This window comes from Sphaerodactylus townsendi, linkage group LG01, assembly GCF_021028975.2.
Source record: "Sphaerodactylus townsendi isolate TG3544 linkage group LG01, MPM_Stown_v2.3, whole genome shotgun sequence".
NCBI classification, from domain to species: domain Eukaryota; kingdom Metazoa; phylum Chordata; class Lepidosauria; order Squamata; family Sphaerodactylidae; genus Sphaerodactylus; species Sphaerodactylus townsendi.
In genome coordinates this window covers 149307120-149320424 of record NC_059425.1, presented here as the reverse complement: position 1 = coordinate 149320424, position 13305 = coordinate 149307120, and the positions used below count along the sequence as shown (strand labels likewise).

The 13305-nt window shown below is 49.8% G+C and overlaps 2 protein-coding genes across 3 annotated transcripts in view; both read left to right on the top strand.

The window, feature by feature from the left end:
• The window catches only part of TINAG (tubulointerstitial nephritis antigen), a 45395-nt gene extending 35693 nt beyond the window's left edge, over positions 1-9702 (top strand). Inside the window, exons 10-12 of one of the 2 annotated variants that reach the window (XM_048497131.1) lie at positions 7734-7779; positions 9302-9512; positions 9657-9702. In XM_048497131.1, coding sequence (XP_048353088.1) covers positions 7734-7779; positions 9302-9418 — 163 coding nt within the window. In that variant the 3' untranslated portion in view covers positions 9419-9512; positions 9657-9702. Of the gene's footprint in view, positions 1-7733; positions 7780-9301; positions 9513-9656 lie in introns of those variants that run through there. The other variant, XM_048497140.1, reaches the window with a different exon arrangement.
• The window catches only part of LRRC1 (leucine rich repeat containing 1), a 462254-nt gene that overhangs the window by 230294 nt on the left and 218655 nt on the right, over positions 1-13305 (top strand). The gene's annotated exons all lie outside the window — the stretch shown is intronic.

Here is a 13305-nt window from a genome sequence, read left to right as displayed (position 1 = left end):
TGCCCGTTTAGTACTATTTAGTACTTGTGCTTTCCCCTCACGCAGTTTTTCTGATCTGAAAATGGCTCCTGGGAGCTGCACTTTAGTCCCCTTGAGGGAACATAAGAACATAAGAGCAAGCCAGCTGGATCAAACCAGAGTCCATCTAGTCCAGCACTCTGCTACTCGCAGTGACCCACCAGGTGCCTTTGAGAGCTCACATGCAGGAGGTGAAAGCAATGGCCTTCTGCAGCTGTTGCTGCTGAGCACCTGGTCTGTTAAGGCATTTGCAATCTCAGATCAAGGAGGATCAAGATTGGTAGCCATAGATCGACTTCTCCTCCATAAATCTGTCCGAGCCCTTTTTAAAGCTATCCAGGTTAGTGGCAGCATCACCACCTCCTGTGGCAGCATATTTGAAACACCAATCACACGTTGCGTGAAGAAGTGTTTCCTTTTATTAGTCCTAATTCTTCCCCCTAGCATTTTCAATGAATGCCCCCTGGTCCTAGTATTGTGAGAAAGAAAGAAAAATTTCTCTCTGTCAACATTTTCTACCCCATGCATAATTTTATAGACTTCAATCATATCCCCCCTCAGACTCTCCTCTCCAAACTAAAGAGTCCTAAACTCTTCAGCCTCTCCTCATAAGGAAAGTGCTCCAATGCCTCAATCATCCTCGTTGCCCTTCTCTGCACTTTTTCTATCTCTTCGATATCCTTTTTGAGATGTGGCAACCAGAACTGAACACAGTACTCCAAGTGCAGTTGCACCACGGCTTTATATAAGGGCATGACAATCTTTGCAGAGGGAACTTGTGTGTAGCTCAATAGTGCATATTTCCCCAACAGGGCAAAAAACATCTCCCTGAGATCATTTCAGATTGGAAACCAATGCTAGAGAGGGAAGGCTTAAGCTCCCTCTCCATCCATACCATCATGCCAGTCCAAATTGGGCCTCCAAATGTCTGAGCATTAAATTTCAAAAATTACTGGGAACTCTGGAAACAAAACTCTCAGATTGCATGAGGTTTGACAGGACCTGTGGTGATCCTAAAAACAATATGTTGTTCTAGCAAAATTCTCTAGGTTGGATCCAAAGACACCATTCCACTAAAAGAGGAGTTTTCCTCTGGTGGAACAAAGCTTCATCTAATGAAACAAGCTTCCCTTCACTGGCCCCGTTTACTAGGTGGAACTTATTGGTCCAGCCCTGATATTTTTCATATAACCCTGCCACTGTACATTCTTGGGTTTTTTAATTTTTTGAAAAAGGTCACTGCATAGAAGGGATCAGTCTGAACTACAGGCCAAGAATAGAAATCTTTGGACATGGTAGAAAAAAATGTAGCTTTGCTGCAGATGGTGAGACTTACTTGGACAATAAATACACCACGACGACAGGCTGGAAAAGGAATGGGCCGCAGCCCGTTTATTGAAATATCAAACATAACAGCAATAACTATATACAAAAGAGCTGGGCGGCAAACGGGTCGCACATCCCATCCCATCATATGGGACTGGCGGGAAGGGAAGCCCCAGAGATAACACTCCTTGCTTCCACCCTCTTCCCGCCCATGCTGAGGAGACGGGCACTGGCTAAGCCCCAAGGCCGCACACAGCCCGTCCTCCTGCCTTGCTTGCTGGGGTCAGCCGAGGGCGCGGCTAAGCCCATGGCAGCCTACCGGCCCGGCCAACCCACTCCCTGGGGTGCCGGGCAGCGGCCCGACCTGCCTGCCTGCCAGCCTGCCCGCACCACCCCGGCCCATAACAGGGCACAGAGCCACAGGAGCCTAGCGGAAGGGCTCGTTCTCTCCCAGATGTGCGACACGTTTGCAAACCCGCCCGCGAGCTGCCCTCCCTCGCAGCTCACCGCCCAAACTCCTCAAGCCTGAGCCTGTCCCTATCTCAACCAGCCGGAGTAAGTTGAATGGACTGAAGCCACATGTCCAAACCCCATTGCAGGTTGGCGGGGTACATGCATCCCGGCTCGAAGAAGTCTCTGTTGTCGGGAGATCACCGGGTGGTCCATACCGCTCCCCAAAGGGAGAGGACCACCTTAGCGGCGCCTTGTTGACCTGCAGGCCTGTCCACGGCAGTGGGATCCACAGCTCCTCCAGTGGACCTGCTGCAGCATCTCAGACCAAACCAAGGTCATACCAGGCCGATGCCTGGCAAAGCTCAGGTGTGGTGGCCATGCGCGCACCGCAGGTCAAGGCCCGACCTGGCAGGGGAGGTCCTCCTCCCCACAAATGAATGACCAATGGGTCGGTGTGGCCGACTGGAAAATATATTCAATTATTTTGGGCTCCAGCTCATGCCACAGCATGTGCCCTGCCCCATCCACACAATCCCTCCCGCGATGCGCCCGAGTCCGAGATGTCGGCCCCAGTCCCGAAGTGCAGGCGTATTCTTCAGCCGCGGTTGGCGGGCTGTGCCCGACCCACACCTGTCGATGAACAGTCGGCATCCCTGGAGGCACTGTGGAAAGAATTAACAAGTCAGGTGTGGGGAGATATGCGCCCGAAAAGGCCCGGACCGCCACCTGCCCAAAGCGCCAAATGTCTTCCCTGCGTCCCACCATCACCAATACGCTGACGTGGCGGCTCCTATCCTGAAGGAGTGCAGGCCGAATTCAGCTGCCGGCAGCCCAGCCTAGGCCAGGCATGCGAACACCCAGGAACTGGAACCTGGTGAGGGGACCCATCCTCATGCACTAAGAGCATGCCACCGACCCGTGGCCTGTGCGAGGAGCCACCACGATGAGTGGAGGGAGGGCAGGAGGCGTCGCCAGTAGGGCTGGCGTAGTGACCCAAGCACCGCGACCCTCCTGAGTCGGTTTTGAAAGAGCCAGCCGCGCGCAGACCATGTCCCCAGACGGGACTAGGTGCTCCCTTACCTTCCCGGTGCTGGAAGGCGATCCCTGGTAGAGGCGACCAGTTCCCGGAGCCTGAAAGCCCCATGGTGTGCCAGGTGGAAGCTGGCTGTGAAGCAAGAACCTTGGCGGCTCATGGCGTGGCGCGCACCTGCCGCCAGCACCCGGTGACACGAGCGCGCACCTCCCCTGGTGACTGGGGCCTGAGATCCCTCTGCCTGGGGCCGACCCTGCGCCAACCAGCCACCAGCCCGGCCTGACGAGCGGCTGGTAGCGTCCGGGAAAACGAGACCCTGCAATAGAAGGCGATGCCCGCCAGCTGCACCCCATGGTGCGGGGTGCATCCTGCCCATGGGGCGGACAAGGTACTCGGGGAGAGGCCATGTCCCACCCGCCACGGTCATCCCTCCCGGTGGTCGCGAAGCTCACGAAGTGCTGCGGCTCGGTCGTTACTGCCTGCATGTGGCGGTGCCAGCGGGATTCAAAACACCTGTGATGACTGCACAGCTGCCAAGGTTCCAGAGGGGCCGGCACTGTCGCGGGAACAGCTCCGCCCGAGGGCCAAGAGCAGCGATCAGCAATCTCATTCCTGCAAACCTGGAGCGAAAGCAGCTTTAGGAAATGTTAAAGGGAGGCAGGTAAGAACCAAATTGCGAACCAAGCGCGCGACCCGTGCAGACTTGGAGGACTGCCTGTTCCAGCTCACGAACCACAGCCTGGTTATCACACCAGAAAAGCACCCTTCAATTTTGCCAAAGGTGGGTGCCAGGCGTGCACATACCAAGATGGAAACAGCTCCAGAAGAAGTGAGATCCCTGGTGATACCCTGTGAGATGCCAGGCCGGGGGGGCCAGAGACCTTGAGGCCCACCGGCCCTGAAAGTAAACCCAAACCAAAGGCACCGAGGCGTCAGAGTGCACCTGCAACTCAAGCCGGGTTCCAGAGGTGCCTGCCACAGAAATGCCGTTGTTGAAGCCCGAAGGAACACCAGCCAGACCTGCAGATCCTCCTTCAGACCCGGGATACCCTGATCACGGTGATCAGGGGCTTGCAGCCGACAAAGGACCTAGCCAGCCGAGAGCAGAGAGCGCCCTGCCAGGCATACCACCTACAAGCCCGAAATAAAGGTGGCCCAGTAGGTTGGACCTGGCGAACCCTGCATGTTTTTTAAAATGGAGCCGCGGATTGCAGCAGGGTGGTGAGGGCCAGGAGCTTATCCGCGGGGGGGCCGAGGAAGATACCTTGAACCGAGTCAGGTGGATGCCCAAATAGCAGAGAACGTTGGAGGGCCCCTCTGTCTTGTTGGGAATAAGGGGACCCCAGCTCAGCCGGCGGGGCCCGGAAAGCCTGCAAAGCAAATCACATTCCCTGGTGCCCTGCCCACCGATGAACAAAAAATCACCCAGATAATGAGTCACCGCCTGCGTTTCCTCTACTGGACGCCCATTCAAGGAGGCGATGCTGAAGTCTCAAAGCTGCACAGGCAAGAAGAGCAGCCCATGGGCATGGCCTTGTCCACAAACCAGCTGCCTTGGAAATGGATGCCCAGCAGCTTCGAAGTCAGGGGAATGGGCAGGAGCGGAAGAAGCAGATTAGATGTCACATTTTGCCAAGAGGGCACCAGGCCTGCCTGCCAAATGGAGGATATAGCCTCGTCCAGGGTGTATACGAGCGAACAGACCGAGGGGTCTGTGAAATGATAGCCAATTAAGCCTGGGGGGTGGGAGAGGTGTTGAATTAAGCGATACTCCCCGGGGCTTTTTGAGCACCATGCCAATTGGGGTGAGACCCTGAGGCTGAGGAGGCGAGGGTGGCTGAGAGGGCCTTCTCACGGCCGACCCTGGTGCAGCAAGTTTGTCAGCCACCACGGGGAGTTCTCGGACCGACTTTTAAGTTGTCGCCTGGTAAAACCTCACGAGGGGCCACCGGTAGGATTGAGAAACCAGGAGGGAGAAACCTTCCCCAGCAGGCCGCAGCGGCAGCATACCTGTCTGGAGTAGCGCTGCAACCACACCAACTGAGCTGAAGAGGCGGAGAACAGGTGTAGAGACCAGCGACTGCAGTTGGAAAAGGCGATCAAAGTTTCTGCGGGGAACACGGCTTTGACCACGGGCTTTGTGTGGGCCCGGTAGCGGAGGCCAGACCCGCCCGCCAAAGAGGAAGCGCCCGCCGACTTAGGGCAGCTTCGCTCTGCCATGACTGCCAGAACAGTTGGAACAAACGCGCCAAACCACTTGGAGCGCTGGCAAGCGCCAGTTGAATTCCCAACAAAGCCCTTTTGCCGCCGCCCGGGGAAAGCTCTGCGGATTTTTGAGGGCAGATGGCAGCGGCCTTTCATGGCGGCTGGGCGGCGACCATCCAGGTTTGAGTGGTGGATGAGAGCCAGCGGAACCCGGCTCTTGTGGGGTAGCGTTCTTCCGGATGGCTTCCGCGTAGGCAATGGCTGCTGGCTCGCCGGCCAGCGCCCGAGCTTCGCAACATTAAGGACATGTGGAGCCGCCAGGTGCCAGGCCCGCGGGTGAAGCGGCCCGGCGAGGGCCAGGAATTCAGTGGAACCCCTGCAGCCAGTTGCTAAAGAGAATGCGGCTTTCGGCTGCCGCCGGTCCCGCCGCTTTCCGTCCGCTTTCCCCCGACAAACCATATCGCCCTCCCGCTGGGGAAACTTGAATGCTCGACATAGTACCGTGCGAGTGCCAGCTCCCGGAGCTTCCTGGGAGGTGGGACCCAGGCGGGTTGCCTTGACCGTCCCTGAGCCCGGGCAGGAGAATTAGCCTCCGCACCCAAGCGCCCTGCGTTTTCGATCAAAATGGGAGAAGCGGGCACGTGTTCCCCAACGGAACCAAAATTCCCCAACCTGGGCATGCGTCGTCCCTCGGAGGACTCACCCGAAGATGAAGAGCTGGGAGACCGTCTGGAGGACCAGGAGCCTGCGGCGGCAGCTTCTCCTCCTGCTCTCTCCCGAGAGCGGAGGGCCAGCGGATCGTCCCACTGAATGTGGACGCTGACTGGCGGCGAGAGCTGGAGACCTCCGCCAGCCCACTGGTGCCAGCCGAGTGCCGGCGAATAGCGCTGACATGGAGGGCTCGGCTCCCCTGCACCCAGCCCGGGGGGACGGAATCGCTAGCCACACCGCTGAGGGGAGCCTGCGAGAGGTGCATCAGCCCGTATCCGCTAAGTTGCATTACCAGGAAAGGATCCAGTGCCAGCGTCGCCCGGCCGGCTCCGTAGAGGCAGCGGAGAGCCCTCCTGCCCGGAAGGGTGCTCCACTGGGCAAGCGGGCCTGCGGCCAATGGGGGACAGACCCAAACGCAGCCGCCAGCGTCGCTGCACCAATCCAGCCAGCCGGGCGCCTTCCGGAGACCCGGGCGGTCTGGACCGAACCCTGGCCCAGAGGGGCACTCGAGCTCTGCCGAAGGTTCTTGCTCTTGACCAGCTTGGGACCCATGCGGTAGCGTGACGGTCACAACCAACAGGAGAAGGAATAAAAGTGAGAACAAGCAAGGTGAGGAAAAGTCGGAAAAAAGGAAAGAAAAGGCAAGTTTAGAGGCCGCAACCAGTCTCCTTCCAGGCCTTATGCGAGGCGCCAACCACACCACCACGCCTTGCTGGGTCTCGCCGCCGGGAAGGCGGGGACGGGGCGTCTATAGCAGAGCTCCTCCCGCCAAAGCGGCTGGGAGCCAATCAATGCACCCGGTTCTGCAGCATGCAATTCCTACCTTGCAACCCCTTATTTTGCTGCGCTGCTCACCCCATCAATGGCTGCCCCTGGTTATTCAGGTGCATCTTATTTGCTGAAACTGTGTGTTCCATTCCCACTACCACCTTCATTGGATTTATTTTAGTAGGAATTCATTAGCCTAATTACTGCAGAAATCCCAGCTTTGCATGCATAGCTCACTTTCTGAAGTTTCATCACCCTTCAGTCAAAAGTTACAGTAAGACCTGAGTTTCATCTCAATAGAAGTTGGTTTCAAGGTTGACTCAGCCTTTCATCCTTCCAAGGTCAGTAAAATGACTGCCCAGTTCCCTGGGAGTAAAGTATAGATGACGGGGAAGGCAGTGTCAAACCACCCTGTGAACAAAGCCTGCCTAGCAGATAGCATGATGTGACATCATCCCATGGGTCAGTAATGACTTAGTGCTTACACTTTACCTTTACGATCTATTATAGGCATCTCCGAAAATAAGACAGTGTCTTATATTAATTTTTGCTCCCAAAGATGCGCTATGTCTTATTTTCAGGGGATGTCTTATTTATCCGCTCCACAGCTGCATGCTCTGGTGTTCTGTTCAACGGGCATGCTTCCAAACAAAAACTTTGCTACATCTTACTTTCGGGAGATGTTTTATATTTAGCACTTCAGCAAAACCTCTACTATGTCTTATTCTCAGGGGATGTCTTATGTTCAGAGAAACAGGGTAATAGCTGTAGTCCCAATTCTGCCAATTAAGTTCTGAGCATAATAAGAGGTAGTTTAGAATTAAAGTAAACATGTTGTCAAAAAGCTTGGAGGAAATATGTTTCTTTTATTTAGCCTCACTCCAGTTTGCTCAACGACTGGCAGCCTTCCCACAAAAGAAAATCCATTAAGGAATAGATTAGGTGTTTTAGTGACAGGCAGGAGATGTCTCAATAGTGTGCACCATATTCGATGTTGACACTGAAAATGCACTTCTCAGTCAGCATAGCAGAGACATCCTCCAAAGGCTTTAACACTTGCACTTCTGCTTGTTATGGTGCATATTGGTTGTTTACAGGAAAAACAACATTCATTGAAATTCTCTCGTTTATGTTAGTTTTGCTTGTGTTCTTCCCCACGCCCTGTAAATATAAAACTATTAAATGTAGCATATTTCACTAATGCCAACTCTTTGAATAGGTGGGGTGTGTTACAAGATGCAGAAGAGCAAAGGCAGAAATATTGGGTAAGTCAAGCTTTGCAACCGAGAAGAGTTGTGATAAAACCTCATTGAAACCAATAAAAAAGGTGGTTGCAGCCAACATGAGCAAAATAGATTTAGATGGATTTTAAAGAATACTACATTCTTCCAGACTGTTAGAGCTCCTCCATTACCCCATTCCTCACTTTGTTTCTTCCATGGCAGGACCATATTCCCACACATAGTTCCTGGATTAGCATCAATGAGAGTTTCTCTCAGAATCTTTTTGCCTTCTCCCTGTGTTAGCAAAGGCATGGTCACTTTTAGTCCATGAAATCTACTGAACAAATGAAAATTCTGATGAGGGTACCAAGTGACTCAGTGCCAGGGTGAGGCTCAAATGACATATTATGTGGATCTCTATGCTTTGTCCACAGTGGGTTTTATTTAAAAGCCAAATGAGAGGCTGCTACTCCTTCCTGTGTGGTCCTTTTATTACTTAAAGTCACCTTTCTTGTATTTTTGCCCATGGGTAAAAGAATACAGGGTTAAATTTTTCTTCTCCTTTTAGTAAAAAAGGAAAGCAACTTGCACAGATTGATTTTGCTCAAGAGCCAGCGTGGTGTAGTGGTTAAGAGCAGGTGGATTCTAATCTGTGGAGAACTGGGTTTGATTCCCTGCTGTGCCACTTGAGTTGTGGAGGCTTATCTGGTGAACCAGATGTGTTTCTGCACTCCTACATTCCTGCTGGGTGATTTTGTGCTAGTCACAGTTCTTTGGAACTCTCATAACCCCACGTACCTCACAAGGTGTCTGTTGTGGAGAGAGGAAGGGAAAGGAACTTGTAAGCCACCTTGAGTCAACTTGCAGGAGAAAGGTGGGAAATAAATCCAAACTCTTCTTCTTTTTCTTCTCTGAAACATCAGGGGAAGAAGGTAAATGCCCACTCTCCACCTACCCTTCTTCAGCTTTATATAACTGCCTGCACAGGCTGATTAACGGTGGGAACCTATTTCTCTTGTACACTTGCTTTATGCCATTGGTCAGTTGCAGGTAAATACTTTGAAAATGTACTACATATTTCTACTTGACGTCAAGGAAAGCAGCACAGTGGTGGCATCTTTTAAAGTCTAACTTGCTGTCAAGGTAGATGGTTCTGTAGACTAGATGTTCTACTAGTCAGGCATATTGTAAAGTAGTTTCCTGTAAGACGCATGGGAAAGTGCTGACCAATTTGGAGGACTCCACTATCTTATCTTTAGGTTGTGGATGTATCCTGTCTTTTTTTTTCATTGTGATGTTACAATTTGAACACTGACATCCAGTGTAGTATAGAGACTAGAGTATTGGTCTAGAGTAGACTGTAGAATGTAGCAGATGGTGCTTGGTGTCCCTCCTCTCCTATGGAAGCTGACTGGAACACCTGGACTGGTCATATTCTAACCTACTTATAGAATTGTTGTGAAGATTAATTGGAGGAAGGGAGAACAAGGTAGAAAGCTGCATTGAATGGGGTATAAATATGTAACTAAATAATGTGTTATGTCTCTTTTTCCTACCTCCCTAGATTGTTGCAAATTCCTGGGGAACGACCTGGGGAGAAAATGGCTACTTCAAGATTTTACGTGGACAAAATGAATGTGATATTGAAAAACTGATTATAGCTACCAAGTGTCATCTTTAGAAAGTTTTCCTCTGTGACATTTCTAACAATGTAATGTACAGTCCATCATCCACACGTACACTTGTGATGGGACACTGTCATTATTTTATCTAAGGCCCTTTCCGCACATGCAAAATAATGCGTTTTCAAACCACTTTCACAACTGTTTGAAAGTGGATTTTGCCATTCCACACAGCTTCAAAGAGCACTGAAAGCGGTTTGAAAGTGCATTATTCTGCATGTGCGGAATGAGCCTTAGTGAAATGTCTGTTGTGGTAGAAATTAAAACATAAAAATTCATCCAGAAGTATCCAGCTATATTACTTTTCTTTCTTTCTGGTCACATTTTTTGTAAATTACTGACACAGTCCAAATGTTAGTAGGTATGCATAACATTTAGTTCTCATTAAAAAAAATTTAAAGACAGTGTGCTAAACTTTAACTGCATTGCTACATATTGAGCTACATACCTTTGCCATGCATAAAACCAAATTAAGTCACATTCATTTTGGAGAAATGAGAACTTTTGGCATATAACCTTTTTTCCTGGGTGGCGACTATTGAATCTAATCCAGCTCGGATGAGTTTCTAATTGTATGTAATGCTTGGCCGCTTTAGAAACAGAATCCAGGCAGCTCAACAATGGGAATGGGTCCAGATGGACATTTGCATCTGCCAAGCTTTCAGAATGCTATTTTTTTTCACAAGACTCTCTCTTGCTGCGAGAGGGTAGGTTGTTTTGTGCATTTAAAGCTTTGGAGACATCAAATGATTAAATACTCTTCTCTATATATACCATTTAGCATTCTAAGCATACTGAGGACTCTGGAACATTTCAGAAGAAGACATTTTTCATGCACATCTTCTGGCGAAGATGACTGTAATCGTTACTGACACTTATACAAAGATGGATAATTTATATGCATGAGCCCTGCAATTTTTGAATGAAGCAGAAATACACCCTTAGAGTAACCTATGCAAAAGACTGTTTGAATGCACAGTCTTTGTGTTCAACAGTAAAATGACATAATGGATGGTTATTTCCTTTGCCTGCACTTGAGTGAAAAGGTGATATAAAGGAGGGAGCAAACTTATGTTTCAAAGACCGAGGCTATCTTTTATGGAGCAATAAGTTGCCTGTTATTCCTCCACTGAAGAAGAGTGTCATGCATACATAATGTTGATACAGAGTTATATCATTTTGACACAACAACAGAACCCTTCCTTTGTGTGGCATTTCTGATAACCTTTCTGTTGTCACATTTAGGATCATATCATACAAACACCTGTGCCAAATTGCGGTTAAATGCCATGCAGTTCGCCATGTAGCAAAACACACATTTATCAGGACTAAGGGCAGCTTGCATCATTTGTATTACTGCAGCATGGACAATTATCCTATGATATTAACCAATATATGTTCAAATAGGGAAGAAAAGAATGGTAACTAAGTGCTAACCCTTATTCAAATTACGAATCACTGAACAAGAGAGATCTGGGATTCCATTTGAGAATATATATTTTTTGCCATACATCTGTGAACAAACATAAAGTCTTCTGGAGCCAAAGCAGATGCTGGATATCCTGTTGGCCTGTAGCTCTCCCCTATATAATGCTAGCATGGAAAGGCCATCAGCCAAATAATTTTTTTAAATTCATGTTCTACTAAAATTATGAATAACAATATATATGTTTAAATACGTACAGAGATAGCAATATATACATTCTCAAAGACTCAGCAAACAATGTTCAGTTTTTAACAAAGGTGATATCCCCCTGCCGATTAATCCCGGGATACTCACCCGAAATATCCAGGTTTCACAAAGAACTCCCCATAGCTGAACCGCCGAACACAGATTCATTGTGGTTCTGGTGCTCCCCCCCTTCCCCATCTCATGTTTTTTCCCGAACCTGCATGAACGTGAACCTTTAAAAAAAACACATCTCCAATCCAGATCAGTGGGGAGATTCAGGGGTCTAATGTGGTCTAATTTCCTGCCATACAGAGTGACGCAAATGCCTTACAGCCAATTTTTTTGATTCGCTTGGCTTTTTCTGTTTCGCTCGGCTGAGGCTATTGTTGAAACATGTGGACGAGGGAGCGCAAGCTGCTCTAATGTGGGCAGAAGAGAATGGGAACTGGTAAAACATGGACACAAGGGGTCAATCAGAAAAAAAGCTGCGTATCACACATACATGTTTATGTGCTCACAAAAAAAGTTCCTGCTCCTACACAGCATGACAACCAATCAGGATAGACCCTCCAAGCCGATCGCGTGTAAGTGGGCATTGTCACATTCTTTGAAACCGAGATAGGCATAGATGCTTTCACTAGAAACATGCTGTAGTGGAGAGGTTGAAATCCAGAAGCATAGCAAGGGGTGAAAGTGCCCGGTGCGCTGGTGCATCCTCTGCCCCTGTCCTGCCCCGGAACGCCCCCACCTTGGAACACCCCCACCTCAGAACACCCCTGCCACACCCCTGGAATGCAGTGGCGTAACTAGGCAAACTGGAGCCCTGGGCAAAACTTGCGTTTGATGCCCCCCCAGGCGCGTGCCCAATGGAACACACACACACACCCTTGTAGCTACGCCCAGTGGCGTATCTAGGCAAACTGGAGTTTGGCATCTCCCCATGGGCAGCCACCCTCCCCCACTGTGACCAAGCAATGATTTTTTACACCAGGTTGTTTCAAAGTCACCATCACATTATAGAACATGCCCCAACTCACAAATCTGAACACAGCAATAAGCCATGCCACACAGCAGAAATATTTTTTGAAAACATTTTGAAACATACTGCTATGAAAACATTTTATGGTTTTGTATTCAGTCCCCCCAATTGGGGGAAACAGTATCACTTTCAATGTTATTTAACTGGGGACCCCGGATACTCCCTTTAAGGTGGATTTAAAAGGAGAATCTGGGCTCCTTAGTTTAAACAAGTGATGCTGGAATCCACCCCCAGACAGCATCATTTTCAATGGTGTTTAAACTAGGGAGCCCAGATTCTCCTTTTAGATCCACCTTAAAGGGAGAAAATGGGGTTCCCAGTTTAAACAACATTGAAAGTGATGCTATTTTGGGGTTGATTTTCCCCCACCCTCAAACAGCATCACCTTCAATGTTAAAACTGGGGACCACAGATTCTCCCTTTAAATCCATGTCAAAGGGGGGGGGATTTAAAAGGAAAATCTGGGGAAATTTGAAGAGTGCCTGCTGTCAGGGGTGCAATTGTTAAGCTATCAGCACCAAACTTTCAGGATATCTTTAGGAGACTCTCCTAATGATACCACCCAGGTTTGGTGAAGTTTGGTTCAGGGGTTCCAAAGTTATGGACCCTCAAAGGTGTAGCCCCATCTTCTGTTAGCTCCCATTGGAAACAATGGATGATGGGGCACTCCCTTTGGGAGTCCATAGCTTTGGACCCCTTGGACCAAACTTCACAAAACCTGGGTGGTATCTGTAAAAGACTCTCCTGATGATACCTCCCAGGTTTGGTGAAGTTTGGTTCAGGGGGTCCAAAGTTATCGACCTACAAAGGTGTAGCTTCACCTCCTATTAGCTCCCATTGGAAACAATGGGGGATGGGGCACCCCCTTTGAGAGTCCATAACTTTGGACTCCCAAAACCAAACCTCACCAAACCTGGGTGATAGCATCAGGAGAGTCTCCCAAAACATCCCTGAAATGTTGGAGTTGCTAGCCTAAAAACTGCGCCCTCTGCAGGCCAAAAATGGAAAAACACTGAAAATACAAAAAATTCCACAAACGAACCTGCAGTTTTTGCGCCCCCCACAGGGCTGCGCCCTGGGCAACTGCCCACTTTGCCCAATGGGAGGAACGCCTCTGCCGGAATGCCCTCACCACACCCCACAGGGGCGCACGCCTGGTGCATCGCACCCCCCCA